Source organism: Panthera onca, chromosome E1, assembly GCF_046562875.1.
Source record: "Panthera onca isolate mPanOnc1 chromosome E1, mPanOnc1 haplotype 2, whole genome shotgun sequence".
NCBI lineage: Eukaryota > Metazoa > Chordata > Mammalia > Carnivora > Felidae > Panthera > Panthera onca.
Window position 1 is genome coordinate 17,845,945 of NC_138352.1, and position 23,462 is coordinate 17,869,406.

The 23,462-nt window shown below is 51.3% G+C and overlaps 1 protein-coding gene across 3 annotated transcripts in view; it reads right to left on the reverse strand.

Moving 5' to 3' along the window:
• Positions 1-23,462, reverse strand: part of RABEP1 (rabaptin, RAB GTPase binding effector protein 1) — a 102,267-nt gene that overhangs the window by 15,006 nt on the left and 63,799 nt on the right. For all 3 annotated transcript variants that reach the window (XM_078437900.2, XM_078437899.2, XM_078437897.2), the window contains 8 exons: positions 22,976-23,179; positions 20,830-20,990; positions 16,590-16,709; positions 11,670-11,805; positions 8,663-8,841; positions 6,464-6,595; positions 2,144-2,617; positions 899-1,003 (listed from right to left, as the gene is read on the reverse strand). In XM_078437900.2, the coding sequence (XP_078294026.1) occupies positions 899-1,003; positions 2,144-2,617; positions 6,464-6,595; positions 8,663-8,841; positions 11,670-11,805; positions 16,590-16,709; positions 20,830-20,990; positions 22,976-23,179 (1,511 nt within the window). The remainder of the gene's footprint in view (positions 1-898; positions 1,004-2,143; positions 2,618-6,463; positions 6,596-8,662; positions 8,842-11,669; positions 11,806-16,589; positions 16,710-20,829; positions 20,991-22,975; positions 23,180-23,462) is intronic.

Consider the following 23,462-nt stretch of genomic DNA (forward strand, 5'->3'; position numbering starts at 1 on the left):
CCCGTCTGCAGTCCGCACTTTCACTATGAATCGTCTACACTAAAGTCAAAACACGTTATTTCCCTACTTAGAATTTGCAACCTCGGCCCAAAGTCTTCAGGGTACAATTCAAGTGCCTCCACCCCTACCCCACCCCCCCGGGACCTCAGCCTGGCCTCCCTTCACCAGCATCCTTCCCCTTCCCTCCAGCCCCACGCCGCCCCTCCTGTGAGCTGTCCGTTCTGCCATGCCCGCCGGCGTCCAAGTACCCTGTACAGCGTCCAAGTACCAAGTACAGCGTACAAGTACTGTCCAAGTACAGCGTCCAAGTACCCTGGACCGGCGAGGGACCTGCACGGACAAAGCGTCAGCACAGTGCCCACCGAAGGGACCGGGTGGTACCAGAAGAACTCCTCTCTTCCTCCTACGGACTCTGGCGAGCCTGCTGTCCTGAGGTCCTACGTTTCCCCAATGCTGCTGACGAGTCGCGATCAGACGCCCAGACAGGCGCTCGTCAATCTCTGCACGCCCCGTCGACCAAATCTCAATGTCTGTGACCCCATAAACTAATCTCAACGGATGCACACGTTTCTGACAGGGAGTAGGCGGTAAGCGATGAGGATGCGCCCCTCTCCCACCACGTCGGGAAGCGCATCCTGTTGGCGACCACGCCGGGAGCGCGTGCCCCGCGGCGCTCCTGCTCCTGCTGCCCGGGGGCCGAGCCCCCTGCGTGGTGCCGGGCGAGCTGGGCCGGCTGGGCTCCGGTGTGCGCTCACCGGAAACAGAAGTGACGCTGCACGCACCGGGCCACCGCGCGTGTGACGCGGATGCACTTCAGGGAGCGGATGGGTGGGAAAAGGCGCTCCCCTCTGCGCCCCCGGCGCCAACCCCAGCCGCCCGCCCGGCCGAGCACACCCACCTGGTCTCGGGTCTCGGCCTCCTGAATCTGAATCCCTTGCAGCTGTGTCTCGTAATTGGAACACATGTCACAGCGCCTGCCGAGCTTGTTTCCGGCGTTATGTACCTGAAGGCACCAGAACGACGTCTTACCAGGCGGAACGAGGTGCTCCTACGTTGCGTACGTGAACACGTGCACAGCCTGACCCGTGTCACTCCGAGAACAACACGGGGGAGGTGGCTTCTGCGGAGACTTGCGGCAAGAAGCTACGATACAGGGTCCCCAATTCAAGTATGATTGGAGACCGAGGGACCCACCTCATAACCGGGTGGCCAAGGGCCGCAAAACACAAGGCAAGAGGCGCCAGGCCGGGACACTCACAGCCTAGGTGGGTGCTGCCGACCAAGGGCGGGGGGGGGGGGGGGGGGGAGAGGTGCGGGGAGGAACCAGCGCCCCCCCCCCCCCCCCCCCCCCCCCCCACCGCACGCAGGCAGCCCCAACGCGAACCACCCGGAGCGCCCTCTCTCGCGCGTGTTCCACACGAGGCCGTGGGGAGCGGTTTCTGTCAGGCTAGTCAGCGATCCCACTCATGGAGCCACAGCTGCTCACAGGGACGGGGCCCCGGGGAAAGAAAGCACTAGAAGTCACAACACCTGGCCTCTGACCCACGTCTCCCTGCTCGCAGGAGAAACCCAAGCGTTTCTTGTGGCCTGAGACCAACCCTCACCTGCAGACTGGAGACAACGTCATCACTACCCAAGGTTCGAGCAGGCAGGGCGGGGGACGGCGGGGACGGCTCCGTCACCTCCGAGGCCACGTGCGAGTGCGCACGGACACTTCCGGACACTTCCGGCTCCCCGTCGTACGTCTACGTTCGCCAACGCTCGCGGGAGGCAAGTCAACCCGTCCGGTATCCCACCCCCTCCTCCAGCCCTCCCGCGGCACCAAGTGCCGACAGCATGGGTGCTTTGCACGTCCAGGGAGTGAGCAGGAGTCTGCCAAGCGAACCACATCCGGGCTGCGCCAGCGTAAACTCGGCCGTGCCCCGGCTTCAGGCGGGACACCGGGCGGAGGGGGGTCGCGCAGAGCGTGACTAGAGGCCCCTGCTCTGCCACGGTCACCGGGAGCAGCGGGGGCACAGCGTAACAGGCCGGGGACGCGTGCGCACGGCGACCCCAGGGGTGCCTCTCGAGTGAACGCCAAATCCCAGAGCTACCCGGGAGCCCTCCAAGCGGACAAGAGGGCAAAAGTCAGAGGGCGGCTCACCTCCTTCTGCAGGAGATTCCACTCTGTCTCGCTGACTAAGCGGTAGCCGCTGGGGGACACGTACGCACTCTCCACACCCTGGGTGACGCTGGAGAGGAGGGACGCGGTCTCTTCCTGCTCTGGTGTCATGGCCTTGATTGCTCTTTCCTGGTCTTTGGTTAACATAAACCCACTTGGCATCTGCAGCGACCCCAGGGAGGCGGTGTCGAAGTTCTCAGACACCGAATCCGCTCCCACCAACGGCCCAAAATCCGACTCGTCCAGGTTTCCAGCAGACTTTGCCTTGTAGTTGTAGCCCAAAGCTTTGGATTGCAGCGAGCCCGAAGGCCCCAGGCTGTCCGTGGACTGTGCTCTCCTGAGGCCGTCTTTAAACGTGTCGCCGTCCGATTTACTGAACGGGTCTCCAGACGGCAACAGCAGGTCTGCGTCTAAGGAGTGCACGGAGCCGCGGGTGCTGTCCAGGCGCTCTTGATCCTGAGATGGGAGAACGCACAGCGCCCAGTTAGACGGCCCTCTAGACTCAAGAGAGAAAAGCCACCCTGCACGTTACGTGGGACGGTCGTTGGCACGCTCCTCCACACGCTCTGAACATTTACTGAGCGTCTGCTACATGCTGGGCACGAACCCAGGCACTCGGGACGACTGCAACCCTCACCTCGACGTGTTCACGTTTTCGTGCAAAAAACTAACAAGCAAGCGGGCCATTAGAACGCCCTCGGTAATAAAATTACAGGCCAGAGACCTGTGCTGGATGTTCCGGGGCCTCAAGGAGGGGCTTCGGCCCAGACGGAGGGGGTCAGGGAAGGGCTCCTTGAAGTTCAGGGTCAGGTGTGCTGAGTGGGAGGTGCCCGCTGCATATCCACACGGAGATACCCACCCAATGGACGGACGTAGTCTTTAGAGGCCGGACAGTGACCACCATATAATGAGAGAGCGTCCACAGCAAATCAGAACCCCTAGGAGGAACGCCAAACCTGTCCACTTTGGGGATGGACAGAGGAAGGAGTAGCCTAAGTAGAAGGGAAATGACGAGAATGTCGTGTGCCGGAAGATGTGATCAACACATCAGATGGGGTGCGCTTGTGAAAGGAACGAGACGCAAAAGGTACCACGCTGTGTGATCCCATCCACGTGAAACACCTGGAACAGGTGAGGCCACAAAGGCTGGAAAACAAGTCAGTGGTTGCCAAAGGCTGAGGGGAAGGAAACCGGGCAGTGGCTCCTTAGTGGATGTGGGGTCTCCTCTGGGGGGATGAAAATGTTTTTTTGTTTGTTTACGTTTCGAGACCAGACTGAGATGTTGGTTGCACAACGCTGTGTAGGTACTTAAATGCCACTGAATCGCGCACTTGTAATGGCTAATTTTACGATGCGTGGATTTCATCTCAATTAAAAACCGCCTGGTGCAGCACATTCCCAGGTCAGAAACGCACACAGTGCTTCCAGACGCAACCGCACAGTTACCGGGAAAATCAGAAAGCGAGAAAAAAGTCATAGGTTTTTCTTGAAATTCAGTGTATTCAATTTAAAGGACTAGTCTTTATTTTAACATAACATCCTGTCTACTTCTTATTGTTTAATGATTTTAAGTTGGCTTATTTATTTTGAAACAGAGTGCAAAGAGTGGGGTGCTGTCAACACAGAGCCCAACACGGGACTCAGACCCACAAACCGTGAGATCATGACCTGAGCCAAAGTCAGGCACTTAACTGACTGAGCCTCCCAGGTGCCGCTAAAAATGCTTGTGACCTTAAATTCGGCAGTTCTCTCCCCGAAGGCATCAGTAAGTCCGTGATGATTTTTGCCCAGGGAAGAGTTCCATATAACGGCAATATGGTATCACTTACAACGATCAAAGCTCCCAGACTACTGAAAGACAGAACCAATCTGGCTGTTAGTCTCGCAATCCTCTTTCTGATTCTCTGTATTTTGTGATGTTTTGCCATGTGAGGACCTTGCTGGCCAGGCACAGACCGCCCCTCCAAGCTACCTAGTGCCTCCAATCAATAAAAACTCACCCGTGAACACGCCTCTCACATACACCCGACCAGCCCCGTGTCCAGCCTCCTGTCCCTACCCTTTCCACGCTTGCCTCACTACAGTAAGCCCATGCTCCCCTCACCCTGAAGCAGCACGGGGCCAGGTACCCGAACTGAGGACAGACGCCACCCCAAGGCCCGCCACACCGTGCACGCCAGCTGGCCTTGCCTTCCCTCCAGGAGTGTCAGAAGCGGCTGCGACCCAGGACCCCTCCCCACAACCTGCTCCTGCTGCCTCACGACCGACTCGGATGGATCTCGGGGGGCTCTACCCGGTGTGCGTGTCACAGGGTCCCTAGAGACCGTGACATAGATTTCTCTTTCAATGGCACTGACCTTTAAACCTGGGCACAAATCCACGAGTATGGCCGTGAGAAATTACGGAATATTTGCACCCCGAAATAGCGCCGGCCGTTAAATACCGGCTGTGGGCAAACGTTAGCAGCATGATATCAGCTGAAACCTTTACGATGGATTTCAGTGAAAAACAATTTACACAGAACATCACGTCCAGTTGCAACATGGGCTATGTTTAAAAAGCAAAAATAGAAACACATATATGTTAACTTTGGAAATGAAGAGAAAGAAAGAAGAGGTACACACCAAAACGCCAGTGGGGACTCTCTCTGGGCAGGAGGGTCACCTACCGGCTCTTTTTGTTTCAGAGGACCTGTCTGCACTTTGCAAGTTTTCCGCACCGAACACACGCTACTTTCGTAGTGAGAAAAGGACACTCTAATCCTGAGGCTAAACACAGGAGGTCCCACAAACTCCAATTGTCTTCAGCTAGAAATCGAGGTCCTTCAAAGCAGCACCGACTAACTTTACGTCCTCAGGTGAACATGAACCGTCAGGACACAAGGCAGGTGCACTCGGCATTCAAACCGCAAAATGCCAGCCCCGAGAGCCGAAGGTATTGAAGAGCCAGGAAATAGTGCTGAGCGCAATACATACTACAGACCAAAAGGGACACAATCAAAAGACTTTTGAAAAGCCTCATTGTAAACGACAACAAATAAATCTCCCTTTCCTGTTTTCCTGCTCAAATATTTTCTGGGAAGTCTGACGTTCTTCAAACGTTCCTGCACACGGATACCACATGATACTCGGCAGGACCCGGAAACAGAGCCCTTCTCCTGGGAGGCAGGCTGTTAAAAGGCACTCGGCAGAATCAGACCGCTTGGTTCTGTGTGTGCACCCCAGAATGAAGACAGTGCACAGCAATTACGTCACGCTTCTCAGCGTCCATTAGGGTGTTTTCACTTAAAAAAATGAGCAATCCATAAACACGGAGACAGAAGCCACGAGGACGCAGATGACACACAGCCAACACTAATCCGCACACGATCCAGAAGCACAGTCCCCGTGACCACGGCACCACACCCTCTCTGTCACCCTGTGTCACAGGCCAGGAAGGAGGGGCGGGGGGCAGCATGAACAAGGGTTGTGGGCATGGACACGGCGTGGGGTCACCCAGCCGTGAAGGCCCTGCCGTGGCCAGCCAGGGGCTTCACTTTTACCCTGGGCGGGAACATGAGCCTGTCCCCTGCTGACGCGGGAGATGGCCGAGAGGACCCAGCGCCCAGAGAGAGGTGGGAGCCAGGCAGCACCCCAGGAGAGGGAGCCCGCGGCGCACAGGGCGGCACGACGGGACAGCGAGTGTGGCCACAACCGCGCAGATGACCAGGCGCTGTGGCACCCGCGCAGGATCTGCCGGGGCACGCAGGGGGCAGCGGGTGGACAGGCCGCGGACTGGCCACCTGCGGAGGTGCCCGCTGAGGGGGAGGGGTGTGTCTGCGCGTGCGAGCACGGCCCCGGGGCCACAGGAACGCCTCTGTCCACCTTGGGGCTGCCCGCTCCACCTGACGCCCCAGCCGGAGACCTCAGATCTGCTAACACGGGGGGACGTGCCGTAGGGAGTTCAGTGTTTGAACACTTCACACGCTCTCTTCTAAACAGAAAGCTCAAAGTATTAGCAACATTTAATATTCATATCAGAAAAGATTTTACAGTTTTATCATGTGAAAGTTTTCTCCTACGGTTTTAATTTTGGAACCACAGGGAAAGAGAACGTCTAATGACTTCAGAGATGGTGACAGAAGCCACCACGCGTCTCCAGGAGCACCGCCTAGGGTCTAAAACAGACATAAACACTGCCGTCTTGTCGAATGCCACGCGACGAGCTGCCTACGTTCTCCCCGTGAAGGACGCACCCGACGCAGGAGAAGCAACACGTGGTCATACCACGTGCGCAGCGACCCTGAGGGCAGACTCACTGTACCTCCTCGTTTGACAGCTGGGCTGCAGATTCCTCCTGCGCTAACGCGCACACCACTGGCGCCTTCACCTCCTCCTCGACCTCTGCTTTTTTATGGTCCTTCCTCTTGTTCAATCTCTGTTGTTCATCTTCCTCCTGAAAGTCACAGAAAATGCATACGTGCGTTACCCAGGCGGTCCACACCTAACGATCCATACGGTTCTTTAGCCACTCAAAACAAAGAGCAAAGCCTTACGAGGAAACTGGACACTGAAGCCTGTTTTGGGATCTCATCTAAGGGTATCTGGTCAGAACAAGGTGTTGCAATACTAGAGGCACAAAGGAAAGCCCGTCACGAAGACAAACCAGGACACAGGTTCCAAGAAGAGTGTGCACGTGAAAGAAACACGAAACAAACCGCCCCCTCTTCTTCAAGAGAGAAAACGTACATGAACAATTCTCCGGGTGATGAGAGAGACCGCGAGGGCAGGACGCAGCCATCAGAAACACGTGCAAATTTACGTGGAACACACAGGAAGGCTTGAAGCTGATGTGACAGTGCGCTCGACAAACATGAACAGGCTACCTCGGTGCCCCAAACGGCCTCATGGGAGGGACAATCACAACACAGACAAGGACGGATGAGGTTCTGCGGCACAAAAGGACAGTCTCATCGGGAGGAGCTAGAACCAGGCCCAGAAGCAGGTCAGCCGGGTCTGGAAGCGGCAGTGACAAGAGCCTGCCGACCGCGTGAGAGCGGTAAGCAAGGGTCCCAGGAAGGCAGGCGGACGGGGCAGTGTCGAACAATCTCCGGGGCCGAGAAGACACAGCTCGGGAAATGAGAGGCGAAGACCGGGGCAGGGAGGTAGAGATCTGCCATCAGCCCCCACCTCATCCGGAGAGTTCTGTGTTCTGATACCCATACCGCACCCAGCTTTACATGTAAAACCTTAGCACGACGCTGACATGTGGAAAACCCTCCGTAAATGTTAGTTAAAGGCCTTAAGTGACTTGGACGGTCTTAACGGACAGGAGGGCATGGTTAGACCTGTACTTTAGAATCTAAATCCTCAGGGTGGCTGTGTCTGCACAAAAGAAGGATGAGTCAGAATTAAAAGAAAAGACATTTTATGGGGCGCCTGGGTGGCTCAGTCGGTTGAGCGTCCGACTTCAGCTCAGGTCACGATCTCACAGTCTGTGAGTTCGAGCCCCGCGTCGGGCTCTGTGCTGACGGCTCAGAGCCTGGAGCCTGCTTCGGATTCTGTGTCTCCCTCTCTCTCTGCCCCTTCCCCGCTCATGCTCTGTCTCTCTCTGTCTCAAAAATAAATAAAAAACATTAAGAAAAAAAAATAATTTAAAAGAAAAGACATTTTAAGGACGGAACATCTAAAAACCAAAACCCAACCCAAGTCACACAAGGTCACTTGAAAGCGGCTCACGGTCCCTAGAAAGCTTCCACGCGGTTTCCCCAGGGAGGTATTTGCACCCACGCACAACGCACTACGGGGCACCAGCTGCAGTGCTACCAGAAATGGAAAAGAAACAAAGACGACGGGACCCGCGTGGAGAGAGCAGGGAGTGGGGTGGCGCGGCGCTTAGCGAGGCCGACGGCTGCCTGCGGGAGCAGGTGCCCCGCCACGTGGTGAGGAGAGGAGGCCGTGGAGTGCCTCTGCTACACACCTGCGCGACACGAGCCAACCCCAAGACGCCCTAAAACACGGCAGCGCCCGGGAGGCAGTCTCCCAGGCGACAGCTGTGGATGACACGCGGTCGTCCCCGAAGGGAGGTGACCGGCAGACTTTATTGCTTTGCCTTTGCCACAAATTTCTTTGGCAGGAGATGTATCTGTGTACTGCTCGTGTCGGCTCAACAGGTTTTAAAGGTAAGGAGAAAAGAGGGTCTCGGGTGCGCGGCCCGCCGGGCTCCGGCCTTTTCAGGCCGGTCCGCCCCTCCCTCCCCACGCGGTCCCTTCCGGTGTGGCCGCCAGGGCCATGTCAGAGAGATGCGGCCTGGACAAACCTAGTCCGGGAGCCCTGGGAGCCCCGGACAGAGCCGCGCAGAAGGCTCTTCTCAGAAGTGCGCACCGTTCCGAAGACGGTGGTGGCGACGTGGGCTCTGTGCCCCAGACGCGGCCATTTCCAAAGCCGCGGACCCACGCCCCTCCGCCCGCCGGAGCTGCTCCGACTCCGCGGTCGTGGGGTGGGGGGCGGGGGTGCCGCTCACCTGGTCTCTCCTCCGTAGCGCCTCCACCCGCCGGAGCTGCTCCGACGTGAGCACGACCTCCATGCGCTGCATGTCCCTCATCAGCAGGCGCTGGGACTCCAGAAACTGGTCGTTGGCTCTCTGCCACGTGTGCTTCAACTGGTTGTGTTCCTGTCGCTCTTGTTCCAGGAGCCGGCACACTGTCGGGGACCCCCAACCAAGACACCGAACTTGAACGGCAGACCATGCCCGCGGCACGGGGCCGCCAGACCGGGTCTGGCCGCTGGCCTGTCCCGCCGGGGTCGGGATGAGGACCCAGGGCCGACCGGCCGTGGGACACACGGCAGCTGTCCCGCCTCTCCCAGAGCAGACCTTCCCCGAGCCCCCCATAATGGCGGCGTGGACGAGGGGCCCCCGTGCTCAGGAAGCGCTAGAAACCCTGGTTAAACGAATCTTTGAAGGTTCCTTCCCTGCAGGACCTGGAGCTCGGCCTCTCCAGCGTGTTCTCTCAGAGGAGCTCCCAAGTTCACGTGACCGGACGTCCCTTCCCACACCACTCACCGCACACGCGTGCTCGGGAACGCGCCGTGGGAACGGCCGCTCCGGAAGCCGAAGGCACAGTAACCACTCCCCGGCGTCCTTACACACTCGCTGATACACCTGTCACCCAGAGACCCGCCCTGAGCCCGGGCCGGCCCTGACCGCCCAGGGTCAGTCACGGGTCCCGCGTAATGGCCGGTCCTGCCGGTACTCGGCGCTCGGCCGTCTTGCACCGACGAACGAGCGGGTGGCGTTGCCGTCACTCAAGCCACAAACCCGAGAGAGCACTCGTACCGCTTTCTCGTCTCGCCCCAACACAGCCCTCTGTGACCGTGCCAGGTGACGGCCAGCCTCCGCCACCCGCCTCGGACCAGCCCTCACGGCTCAACCGGTACGCTTCCCGGCCTGTCCTCCGGACTGCTGGCAGACTGAACCTTCTGAACCGCACAACTTAAGTTACCACTCACAGTTTAAAGCCCGACAGAGAGGCCAAGCACGAGGCCCCATACTGTCCAATGCCACTCAGAAGTCCAGGACAGGCAAACCTGTAGGCACAGAGAGCAGACTGGCGGCTGCCAGGAGCTGGGGCGGAGGAGGACACGGCGAGCGACTGGGAACGAGCACGGAATTCCCTTCTGAAGTGGTGAGAGTGTCGTGGAATTAGCGGTAGCGGCTCACGCCACACCTTTGTGAGAACAGACTTTAAAAGAGCCAACACCATGGCATGTGAATTAGGTCTCCATAAAGCTGTCATTAAGAAAAACATTTGAAAGAAGCTCGTTCCGGCCCACAGGCCAGAATCCCTGGGCAGAAGGCGTCCACGACCCAGGTCACGGCAGCACGGCAGCCTCTCCCATCACGTCTTGCCCTGCTGCCCTCACGTCCGAACTTGGCCGGATCTCCTCCTTCGCCTTGTCACACCACGTGCAAATGGCCCGGGACATCAAGTCCATGTCTGGCCACCTGACAAACACCCACCTCTCTTTCAAAGCCCCGCTTTACAACTTCTCTTAAGAAGCTCACCAGTGGCACTGCCGCCTCCAAGCCCAGCACCCGTGACCGGCCACAGCGGTAACTCGGTGGCATGACTACTGTCCCCAAGTCAGGCTGCAGGTTACACGGCCGCTTGACTGTTACCGGCCTTCCTTTCACTGACCTACGATTTTTGGTGTGAGTGTTCCAGAATGGAAATGGTCCCCTTACTCGTTTTAATGAGACTTCTCAGATCCTTTTCCAGATGTGTCAAGGGGATTAAGGGCCGGGCACACCGTTTAAATGGAAATCCCTACTTCTTTTGGACATTTTCAGAGTTTGCATGTCTTTTCGACGGCAGCAACACATATGAAACATGCTTCCGGAAAGCCAGAGACTCACTCAAGCTTTGGGTCATATTCATAACATTTTGTGAGATAATTCCGTAGGCCTTTATAATTTCAGCTTTCCACTCCCGGGGGAAAGAACGGACTCATTCACAAACCTAAATTACTGGTGGGAGAGCTGTATTTCCCAAGGCACTTGATACACTTAAAAGTGCCCACTGGGGGACTCTGACCCCACAGTCCTACCCTTGCCCGTTAAAATATGTTGCTAGTATCGCCCTCAACGTGGATGAGATTTCAGGGGGTCCATGCATTTAGGTGAGGAAAAAAGCTGGATCTTCATTTTCACTAACTCCTAACTGAAATGTATCATTTCCTTTAATTATAAAATGTGGGCAAGCAACCACGGTAAGTATGACAATACTCATGACGGTCACCGGCACGAGCCGTGGATGTGACATCTCTGTACAGCAGCTGCAGATCTTAAAAGATCACGGAGCTCAGCACTTCAAAATTACAGTAGTTACTTTTTATTTAGTGCCTTAATAAAACAGCACCCTTGTTCCTGTATCTTAAGTCTGCAGTCATTTATATTTTGATCACCATTTTATAGTAAGTCGTTTCTTCTGTATTTGCTATTTTAGGGACTAAAAACACGATCCTAAGAGGGTCTCACGAGACCGCCAAGAGAAGTTCGTGACACAACAAAGGTTAAGAACCCCAGCAATTAAGACTCGCTAGCAGAATTAAAGACAAAAGTGGATCTTTATTTTAATGGGGAAAAGATAAGCCTTCTCGCCCAGGCCGGGGAAAAGAGAGTCAATTTCCGCAGAACCCCGCTACCAGCCTCGTGAAATCAAAACCACTCCTCACGAACGGAGATGCTGCCCTCCGGCCCCACTTTCCCTTTTGCAGAACTACCCCCATCAAGTTGGGTCTGGGGGCAAAAGCAGTTTAAGCAGAAATTCCCGGCCCTCCTGTCTCTCTGCCCACACCTCGCGCCTCGTGAAGCTGTTCCGTTACAGCCGCGAGTCTTTAGGCCTCACGGCTCCCAGGACAACACTCCAACCGACTGCAAGGCTTACGGTGAATCCCTCATGTGCGGCCTCTCGGACTTGTTCTGGTTTTCTCAGAGACCGAGACTAAAACTACAGAGGATACGTATTTACCTTCGTGCAATTCCTTCCGAAGTTTCTCGGCATCTTCCTGTAGGACAGACTTCTGAGTGTTCAGGACGGCTACGTACATCTCCAGATCAGTCCTGCAGGATTTCTCAGCTTCCAGATAGTGATTCAGCTCCTTAACCTGAAACAGAATGCGATGCTAGTAAAGTAAAACCTACAATAGTTTCTACCTGAGACCTATCGGTGATGTATATGTACATGTATCTGAACGTGCCTTGAAAATCACTTGAGTTTTGTATTTACAGAAGTTGAAAAAGTTAAACAATTTTTAATTAGAGAAAACACACACACACACACACACACACACACAGTCTTCTTGATAACTGTATCCCCAGAGTGACACCGTATGGGACACTCCTGTGCCTCGCTTTCCACAAAGGCAGCTCCAGGGTGTACTCCCAGAGCAACATGTACACGTGCTCATTTTGCCACCCTCAGTCACACGGAGTTGTTGCGGGTTCTTTTCAAAACAGCAGTTAATTTCTAAAGATAAAAATAGTACCACACTCTTGTAAATTTGCTTTTCTTTGATTTCCGGTGAGGTGATCCCAAATGCCTTAAACTTATAAAAAGGACACATTTCGAACAGGCACATACATTGGAAGGAAAAAAGAGGAAGTCATAATGGAAAAAATAGTCTCATGCTGTAAAAAACACAAACTTGGAGGCAAGTGTGGGGTATGTTTTAAAATCACATCTTTTAAAATTTACTTATTTGAGAGAGTGAGAGAGAGCACGAGTCAGGGAGGGGCAGAGAGAGGGAGACGGAGACAGAGAATCCAGGCAGGCTGTGCACCGTCAGCACAGAGCCCAACGTGGGGCTTGGACTCAAGAAAACTGTGAGATCACGTCCTGAGCTGAAATCAAGAGTCAGGATCTTAACCAACCGGGACACCCGGGTGCCCCTAAAATCACATCTTTTAAAACAGGTCTTACTCCTGCTTAACAATTAACTGTAATACTCAAATATCACCAAGACAGTCTAATGTGTGAAACAGTTATGACCAAAGTGAAATGCAGTCTTGCCCCAGAGAGTGATCACAGAATCACTCGTACTGTCTTATAAACCGCCCATCCTGAGTTCTGGCTACTCGTGTCAGCTTTTTCCGTGGTTACGTCCAACTTCACTTTCAAGGCCACTTCCAAGCTTCTCTTCTTCCTACTCCTTCAAACTTGAAAATGCGGGCGGTCAAGTTTGCAGTGAACTTGACCACACGTTAGTACTGGTCACAGGCTAAAATGATTGTTGAAGCAGCCACCTGACGCTTCCCTGGATGTGGTCAGACGACCGAAGACATGAAGCGGGTGTGACAAAGCACTGACTGCTGGGAGGCGTGTCCCTGTCACTGGAGAGGGCGGGACTCCAGCTGGTGATGAGGAGAGTCGGTGTGCAGACACACAGCGGTGGTACGCAATCACTAATTCGACCTGCTGCTACTTCTTAGCGCGAATGCCTGACTCGATTTGTGATGGATGAATCTCTAACCTCTGAAAGCTACCAAGCAGAACCCTGGGAAAGTGGTGCCACAGTACGCGAATGCCCTTGAATTCCATTTGCCCTAACACATAACAAAGCCAAAAAACACACGGACACCCACAAAAATCTAGGTGAGAGCTGGAGGGTGAGGCCAGGAAAGCTACCTCTGGGGACACCTATGGTACCAGCATCGACATGTGACGGAGGGAAGGGAAGCGATGACGACCCCAAGGACCCCGTATTTGTCAACTGGGGCTCCAACCGGACAATGGCAGCTGAAACTGCAAGAGTTTCTCGCACGTTCCAGTAGTGTGTAAACATGACCAACTTGTGTGGTGGACTTACAGCCTGCTGAGGGTGGGACACAACTCCCCTGTCACGTTCACACCCGGGTCGCTGTCCCGTGTCCGGGCAAGTGTCTCCACCCTGCCTTCCTCCAAACTGTCCTGGGTACACTTCTGATCCCCCACTTCTCCGTGTGAATTCTGGGATCCACTTACCGTGTTGCTTATTAAACCCTATTGGAATCTGGGTGGAATTCTGAGTTTATAGATGAATTTGGGGATATACCACCTGCCTTATAATACATTATCTTTTCATTCCAGAACACACGTATTCAGACCTTCATTATAATGTATTCTGTAAAGATCTTACCCGTTTTTGTTTAGATGTATTCTCGGGTAACACACAGTGAGGCTTTTTTGGTGTTTTTGTTTTGTTTTGCTTTTGCTACCGTGAATGGGATCTTCCCCCCATTGGGCAGATTACTGGAGGACACAAACACTATCACGTCTGTCTGTTGCTCTTGTTGGGACGTTCTTGAACTGTGCTCAGGTCTGACAATGTGTCTGTACGTCGTCCTGGTTTTCTACATAAACCAACCAAGTCAATTTTGTTGTTTTCATTCGGTTAAGCCCATCTCTCCGTCTCATCTTGCTGTGTCATCCAGGGCCACAAACACAATCCGCACAGAATCACGGACTACGGGTCTGCTCACGTGGTTCCTGTCATGAATGGTAAGGCTGCTGAACACTCCTCATTAATTTGCTGATGGTTTGATAAACAGTTCTTATCAAGTTACTGGATGTTTAAATTTATCAGATGCCTTTCTGAAGCCAAGAACACACTGCCCTTCTCCTACAATCTTCTCATGTGGTGCGTAACAATAGTGGGATTTCTGATGATACACCCTCCCTAAATTCCTGGGAATATATCCTATTAGGTTAAGATGTTTTTCTTTTTTTTTTTTTACACTGTTGAGAATTTTTGTTTCTACGTTAAGTGAGATAGATCTAGAATGCCTTTCCTTCCTACCACTTTTCTGTGTGCTTGTAATGAAATCATGCAGGTCTCACAAAATCAGCAGGAGAGCTTTCCTCCTGTTCTCTAACACACACTGTAAAATATAAGGATCATCTCTTTCCAGGTTTGGAAAAACTTGCCTGCAAAACCCGAACGTCTTTCAGAGAAGAAACAGGAGAAAGGAAGATTTGACTCTAAATCTGACTATAAATTCACTTTCTTTAACAGTTACTACTTTCAGGGCGCCTGGGTGGCTCAGTTGGTTAACCGTCTGACTCGGTTTCAGCTCTGGTCATGATCTCACAGTTCGTTGAGTTCGGGCCACACGGCAGGCTCTGTGCTGCCAGCACTGACCCTGCATGGGATTCTCCCTCCCTCCCTCCCTCCTCCCACCCTCTGCCTCTCCCCCACTCTCTTGCTCTCAAAATAAACTTAAAAAAAAAAAAAGTTTTCATTTAACCAAACTTCCTTCATTTCCTATTTGTTGGTATGACACTGTTATGAGTATGTTTTGTTTTCAAGTCTCTACTGATTTCTGGTTATGTCCCCGTTCTGATTTCTAATGGTTTTTTTTCTTGATGAGTCCTATTGGAGGTCTGTCTTACCAGCTTTCCCATTTTTCCCATTATGCTGATATTCTCAAGTTCTCTTCTGCTTTTCTGTTTCACTCATTTCTGCTCTTACGAATATTATAGATTTCCTAGTGTTCACATTGTACTATTGTTTGTTTTTTAGATTCTTGAGTAACATATTCAAATCACTCTAAATATCTTAGAATTCCTTTTTCCATGATTTTTTTCCATTTCCAGAGATTTTATTTTAGCTGCCGTTTTACTCTAAATAATTTAATTACAGAGATTTGAGTCTGCATAACAATCCTTCAAAACGTGTTGACGCTTCCTTTGTGTCATTATGAGAAATATCATGTACCTGAAACTAACAATACTTTGTCTCACACACTGTCCTAAGTGTTCTATAGAATCCTATTAATAGCCTTACAAGGCACACAGTAGAGGTATCTCCATTTTATAGTTGAGAAAACCAAACAGTAAGCTTAATTTCCCAAAGGTTCCCCCTGCTACTAAATGTTGAGCTCCTAACTCCTACACTCTACGACTACAGGAGATACAGTCCCCCTTTCCTGGCTACAGAATTCTGTGTGTTTGTTACATCTAAATTATTAATCTGGTTATTCAAAGCCCCCATATCCCTACTAATATTTTTTTCTGCCCACCTGATCACTTGCTATAAATCAGTTCCAAGCTCCTACTGTAACTGTGAAAGTTAGTTTCCCCTTAATTGTCCCTTGTAATTCACATATTTCAAGGTGTGTAAGAAACATTCAATCACGACTGTCCTATTCTACTGATGGATTATTAGATGGGGTCTCTCTATTCTTTTTTCTATTACATCCTAAATGTTTCATATCACAGCTACTATATCAACTTTCCTTTGGTTAGAATTTATATGACATACCTTTAAATATCCCATTATTTTCAGTCTTATAATTTTATTTTAGGTGCATCTATTATAATCAATATAAATTTACGTTTTTAAAAATCCCATCTCTTTCAGTAGGTGATTATCAGTTCACATTTATTAGGGTCACGGACACATTCCCCTTTCCACACTCCTATGCTGTGCTTTTGTTTACTGCCTTTTTTAAATTATTTTCTTTCTTTCCTACTTTCAATTAATTGTTAAAATGATCGACATTCCCTCTGCTGTGACTTCATGGCCAGCAAACCCAGCCACGCTCTAACCACATCATCTCTCAGACATCAATTCTGGGGCCAGCTTCAGGGAATGAAGTCAGCTTGGACCCATTCATTTTCCTCAACAAGAAAACGGATGAGATCAGGTCTCATTCTGACAAGAAAATGAACACTACTTTGTACCAAAGCAAAACAAAACGGAGCACCACTATGGTGATTATTTAAACCATCCATACAAAATCATCTCCAAACTTTTTCTTTTTTTTTTTTTTTTTTTTTTTGTATTTTAAAGAAACCAAGATTCTTCGGATTCACAGTCTGAATGCCAGGGTCTGCCCCTCCATGACTAGCTGTGCTCATGGCATCAGGTCAGGGCATTGGGTGCAAGAACGGGCTACAACATCTCACAACCTTTGAGGCCTCCAGCTCTTTAACCTTGTCTTCAGCCTCCGTCAGCTTCTCTTTCAGAGCCGCAATCTCCTTCTCCATGGGCATCACAACAGATCGAAGTTTCTCAGCATCCTCTTGGGCCTACGGTTAAAAAGAATTAAATGCTACAACTTACCGGCTCGTTGCTTTTCTGAGAAACTCTGACTCACACATCATTAGACTGAACACAAGTAAGCCCACCGGGCGCCGTACGAGTGCTCGTTGAACTGAACCACGTGTGCTTTCCAGTGCCGTAGGACCGTGAAGGCCAAGCCATCATCCCAATTTTCCCAGTGTTCCACTTAGAAATGGGAGTGGGTAGGAAAACGGATTCACTATGACACTCCTGACTTTTTAAATCAATTCATTAAATTCGAAAATACCCTATATATAAAAGGAAATACACATAACACTTTAAGTTTTACAACTCCAGTTACTAAATTCAGGACATGATACTTTCTTTGGAAATGGGTGGATGAAAGTACTGATTAGTTCATAAACATAAAAAAACAGCACATACTTTCTAAAATGTTACAAAATTGTGTTGCTATTAAAAAGCTTTCATCTTAGTTATTTCATTTAAAAACACATTTTTTTGGTGGGGGCGCCTGGGTGGCTCAGTCGGTTGAGCGTCCGACGTCAGCTCAGGTCATGATCTCACGGTTCGTGGGTTTGAGCCCCGCGTTGGGCTCTGTGCCGACAGCTCAGAGCCTGGAGCCTGTTTCAGATTCTGTGTCTCCCTCTCTCTGACCCTCCCCCGTTCATGGTCTGTCTCTCTCTGTCTCAAAAATAAATAAACGTTAAAAAAAAATTTTTTAATAAACATTTTTTTTAACATTTATTCATTTTTTGAGAGACAGAGCATGAGTGGGGGAGGGGCAGAGAGAGAGGGAGACACAGAATCAGAAGCAGGCTCCAGGCTCCAGGCTCCGAGCTGTCAGCACAGAGCCCGACACAGGGCTCGAACTCACCGGCTGTGAGATCATGACCTGAGCCGAAGTAGGATGTTTAACCTACTGAGCCACACAGGCGCCCCCATCTTAGTTATTTTAAAAGAGTAATTTAAATATTATTTTACGTTTGATACCTAAACGAAACAAACCCAAAAAAGGACTATCATATTGTTTTCTGTCCTTCATTCTCAAAAACATGGATTAAAAAAAAATAACATCCATAAATTAGTAAACTGGTGAGAAACTTTTATTATACATATATTGTACACGTCACATATATGTATATTGTATATGTATGCGTGCATATGCATGTAGGTGTTGTGTGTATACACGTGTGTATAGGTATGTGTGTTTGTGCGTGCACACGTATGTGTGCATACGTGTGTGTGGTGTGTGCATATGCGTGTGTATGTGTACACCTGTGTGTATATATACACAAAGGCAGACTAAAAAAGTTAGCTTTTTCCCTTCTAGTGAACATGAAATTTAACCTTATTCCCTAAACTTAAAGGGCTCAAATTGACCTCAATTGTTCATGATAGGGAAAATATCATTTATGCCCACATATGAGTGGGGCTTTTCCCCAAGACACATCTCTCTCAGAAAAGAGGGATTCACTTTGTTTTCCAGTCCTTAAAAAGTCATTGAATCATTTATTTTATTTTTAACTAAGTACTGTTTGGAAAAGGCATGTGAGCTTAAATTATCTTCTGTGTAGGTTAACAGATCTGCTGTGCTGATAAAAAACAGCAGGGGGAAAAGCAGGAGGGAAGAAGCAGAGAATTTAACACAGACTGAATTACTTAATGATGCAACGATGACCCCACAACTAAGTGTTGCATACCATTACAAACAAAACTTAGAAGATGATTTTTTTTTAAATGACAGGAAGGTCACTAAAAACACGGAAACTCTGGGGCGCCTGGGAGGCTCAGTCAGTTGAACATCTGACTCTTGAGTTCGGCTCAGGTCATGATCTCACGGTCATGGAATTGAGCCCTGCCTCGGGCTCCACACGGGCACGGACGGAGCCTGCTTAAGATTCTGTCTCTCCCCGTCTGCGCCCCCACCACACGCACCTGCACACGCGCTCTCTCGAAAAAGAAAAATACAAAAACAAAAAACAAACGAAAAAAACAAGGAAAATGTATTAAGGAGTGCAATACACCTGCAACTGACACCACACACGCCAACTGTACCGGAAGCAAAATAAACACAAGTAGAACAACAAAAAGAAAGTGTCAGCCGCACATAAAGATTTTATGGATTAAACGTTGATCCTATGACTTATTTCTCTCCTACTGCCTTACTGCCAAGGCCACACCTTCGGTGGCCTATCGAACAGACGCTGTAACAGCCAGCATCCTCGTGTGTCTCATCTTCCAGGGGAACAGTTCTGTAGCAATTACGGTATTTACATTTTCATTTTTGATAAACAATGAGACAGGGGACTTACTTGCCTTCTATGAATTTCCTTAGGATTCTTTTTATGCCTGGGTGTTGCATTTTACTGTCACCTCATTAGACTTATTCTTTAAAACAACAACAAGGAAAATTTGGGCCAAGAGGAGCCTAAAGACACACGTGGCATCCTGCAACGTGGTGCCTGCGTGAGATCTTAAAAATAGTGAGCCAGGGCATCAGGTAAAACTAATGAAATCTGAATACAATGAATGGACGTTAGCTCATCATACTCAATCCTGGTTTACTAGTCGTGATGATGTACCACACCAACATGAGATACTAGTAACTGGGAAAACTAGACGTCGACCACACAGGAACTCTGTACTATCTACACAATCTGACTCCGTAAATCAAAAACTGTTCTAAAAAATAAACTTTAGTTTACTTTTTTTTTTTAACGTTTACTTATTTTGAGAGAGAACACGCACATACATGCCCAAGCAGAAGAGGGGCAGAGAGGGAGAGAGAGAATCCCAAGCAGGCTCCACGCTGTCAGCACAGAGCCCGACAAGGGGCTCAATCCCATGAACCGTGAGATCATGACCTGAGCCAAAACCAAGAGTCGGACACTAAACTGACTGAGCCACCCAGGTGCGCCAAGTCTATTTTAAAAATAAAAATAAATTTTAAAAGCAACAGGAAGTGGCACGTTGTGAAAAAATCAGGAACAACTGGAAACAAGGATCTCCTGTTACGGCCTGGACCGGAATCCCCAACGACAGCATTGAACAGGAACTATCTCCAACAACCTGAGGGAGGTGACTGTGGACAACTCTGTTAGATGGCTAAGTGACTCTAGTGGTGAGGAAGATGTCGGATCCTCGTGAAGATGCTGAATTACAGTCTTCCCCTGGAATAAAATGGAGTGGAAGAAACGGTTCTTCGTGTTTAAAGCTTCTTTCTTGGGTATTGGGTTCTCAGATGATTTTTCGGTTATTATAAAAACTAAATCACCTTCTAAATACACAAAAACAGTCCTTGTACGGACCGAGGGTTGGGAACCAAAGATGATGATTAATACGAATGAAAGATAAAGTCAAAATCTAGTTGTAATTTTATATATAATGTGTGATTTAAAATAGAAGTATGTACACACATCAGTAGGCTACAAGTTTATATAATTAAACTGGCCAAAGAGCTTTCACTATTTTCTTCATGAAAAAATACTGCACCTTCTCCAACGCCCCATGTTCAGGCATCTTGCTATGTTCCAGCATAATATGCGGTACATTTGTCTCACGGGAACCCAGGGATACTGAGAGAGACGGAAAATCAACATCTGTTCTGAAGGTCCGGCTTAGACACACTCACCTGGCGGCCACACTCCTTCGATAAATATTTGTGAGCCCCTGCGTGCTAGACACTACCGTGGGCACGCAGGACACGCAAACAAACGAGGGTCCTGGCTCACGGAGCTCACGTTCTAGCAAGGAAGGGAAGGCATGATCAACAGGTGAACTCTGTGTGTGCTGTAGGAAAGGACAAAGCACCGCAGGATATGGCGATGGGCGGAGCGGTGGCAGGTGCAGGGGGGAGGAGGGCAGGCTGTCGTGCTGAGTGGCGTGGTCAGGACAGGCCTCCTGCAGTGGAGACATTTGTTTCGGGATGTGAAGGAGGGGCAGGGAGGTCAGCCACGCACACATCTGGGGTCAGGGAGTCAGGCTATCCAGCGCTACATTTACGTGTGTGTCCAAACAATCCCCCAAACAGAAACCAGGAAAGTCCGCCTATGGCCACAGTAATGCGGGTGGAGGCATCCTGCATTCGAATTCGAATATTCCTACAGGTGAATACGTTCCTCGTACCTTTTTCATTTCGTTTTCTAAATTCTCCTCCTCTTGACCTTCCGACAGCCTTCTCCTTAAATCCGCAATCTCCCTCTCCGCGGACTCCCGGTACTGTGCCCACTGGCTTCGCTCCTGCTCCAGCCGGAGGTGAAACTGGTGCTCGTAGTCGCGGACCGTCTCTACAAAATATCACCAAAGATCGCAGGTCTGAGCGCTCTGAGGAAGAATGTTCTGGCACACTGAAATTTTAAAAGGAGTTACACAAAGAGCATATGCCTGGATTCTGGAAATCGTCGAATTCACTTTAAAAACAAAACAAAACTGGGGCGCCTGGGTGGCTCAGTCAGTTAAGCGTCTGACTTCAGCTCAGGTCATGATCTCGCGGTCCGTGAGTTCGAGCCCCACGTCAGGCTCTGTGCTGACGGCTCAGAGCCTGGAGTCTGTTTCAGATTCTGTGTCTCCCTCTGTCTATGACCCTCCCCTGTTCATGCCCTGTCTCTCTCTGTCTCAAAAATAAATAAACGTTTAAAAAAAAAAAATTAAAAAAAATAAAAACAAAACAAAACCAACTAAAACTCAAGCAAGATTTCTGGTTCTTATTACATGCACAAGTGTCGTGAGGGCTGTGACTCATGCCTGCTCTTCACGACGGGCCTGTGCCGTTCGTTCCCTCGTGGACGAAGAAAGCTTAGGGAAGGCCAAACACTCTGGCCGGTGAACATTCCACAACCAGAGCAGCAGGGCTGGCTCGGACCCGGGGGCCGACCTCAGCCAGACCGCTGCTCCCACACACAACGCTACGGCTCCTGAGACAAATGGGACTGTCACCCCCACCCAACTACTTGAATGTGAGAGAGAAGGGATGCGCTTCTGGAATATTTTGCTGTAACTCAGATTCTAAATTGAGACAGATTCTATAAGGTCTTTGTTAAATGACCTTATCTTTAATATAATCTTAACACATCATGGGATAAACACGTATGTCTGTTAACTTCCACTGCTCCTTTGTCTTTTTGTATATGTTTTTTAATGTTTATTTTTTAAGAGAGAGAGAGAGACAGAGCGTGAGCAGGGGAGGTGCTGAGAGAGAGAGAGAGACAAAATCCGAAGCAGGCTCCAGGCTCCGAGCTGTCAGCACAGAGCCCGACGCGGGGCTCGAACTCACGGACTGCAAGTCGGACGCTTAACCGACTGACCCGCCAGGCGCCCCGCTTTCTTCCTTAACAACAGAACCCCAATTTCGTTTAGGAAGTCGGTGGTGCACTTCACAAACGAGATTTTCCAGTTGCCTTTGTAGCTGTGGGTAAGCACACGCCTCAGCAAATGCGAGGGGGCTGAAGGAGGAGCAGCTCATGTTCAGCCAGGAGGACGACGGAGCTGAAAACCGTACGCTACGGATGGAGGAGGACCGAAGGAGCCCAGGACACCGGTGACCCCCTGGGGTCCCCACCCCTGGGCTGCTGCTTCCGTGCAAGAACCGGACTCCTATCTGGGGGCCAGTCCCCGGGTGACAGCCACCACGCTGGCTGTCAGGGAGCACGGAGGGAAACAGGACCCGAGCGCAGACGAGAGGAGAGGCTCGTCCCTAGTTCACGCCCACGGCAGTAACTGGACCGACTTCAGGAACCCGAAGATTCAGGGGCAACTTGCTTCGGGTCACTGTCACCTGAGAAACGCAGGCTGTGACCGAGCACTAGTGTGGGCAGCAGACGGACGGGAGACGGCTACTCTTCCTTTGGCCCGAGGGTCACGGCCCACGAAGCCTCCGGAGCCCGTGCCACTCGGCCACAGAGACCGCCGCGAAGAGGCCCAGCAAAACCCAGGCTCCCCCTGAAGACGTGGAGCTGGCCGCATGGAGCGGGCGGGCGCGAATCCGCTGGGACCAGCGAGTGGAAGCAGGGCCCGGAGGCCTCCCGTGGGAGGTTCTCCAGCTCCGCGCACTTCCCGCAGCCACGCAGCTTCATCCCGCGTCCCGCGTCAGGAGGAGCCGGCTCCTCCAGAACACCCAGAGGACAGACCCGTTCACAGCACCACTGGCGCCCGCGGGAACACGCGAGGCCACAAACACCACTCAGGATCCGGTTTGAGACGCTCCGAAAATGGTCCGTCACCGGCATCGGTGTCGCCGGGAAACGACAAAGCAGACGGAGGGCTCCCTCCTTACCTTTCATGACGGCCTGGAGCGAAGCCACCTCCTCCCTCCACTGTCTTTTCACCTCGTCGATGGCCTCCTGCTTGGTGTTCTCCGAGACCGTGGCGATGGCCTTGATGTTCTCCACCTCCGCCTGGGCTTCCCACAGCTGCGTCCGAAGCTGCCCCAGGTCATCCTGCGCGGCCTGCAGCACCGCATTCTGCCTCTTCAGGTCCTCTGCGGGGAGGGGAGGGGAGGGGAGGGGAGGGGAGAGGAGGGGAGAGGAGGAGGGGAGAGGAGGAGGGGAGAGGAGGAGGGGAGAGGAGGAGGGGAGAGGAGGAGGGGAGAGGAGGAGGGGAGAGGAGGAGGGGAGAGGAGGAGGGGAGAGGAGGAGGGGAGAGGAGGAGGGGAGAGGAGGAGGGGAGAGGAGGAGGGGAGAGGAGGAGGGGAGAGGAGGAGGGGAGAGGAGGACGGGAGAGGAGGACGGGAGAGGAGGAGGGGAGAGGAGGAGGGGAGAGGA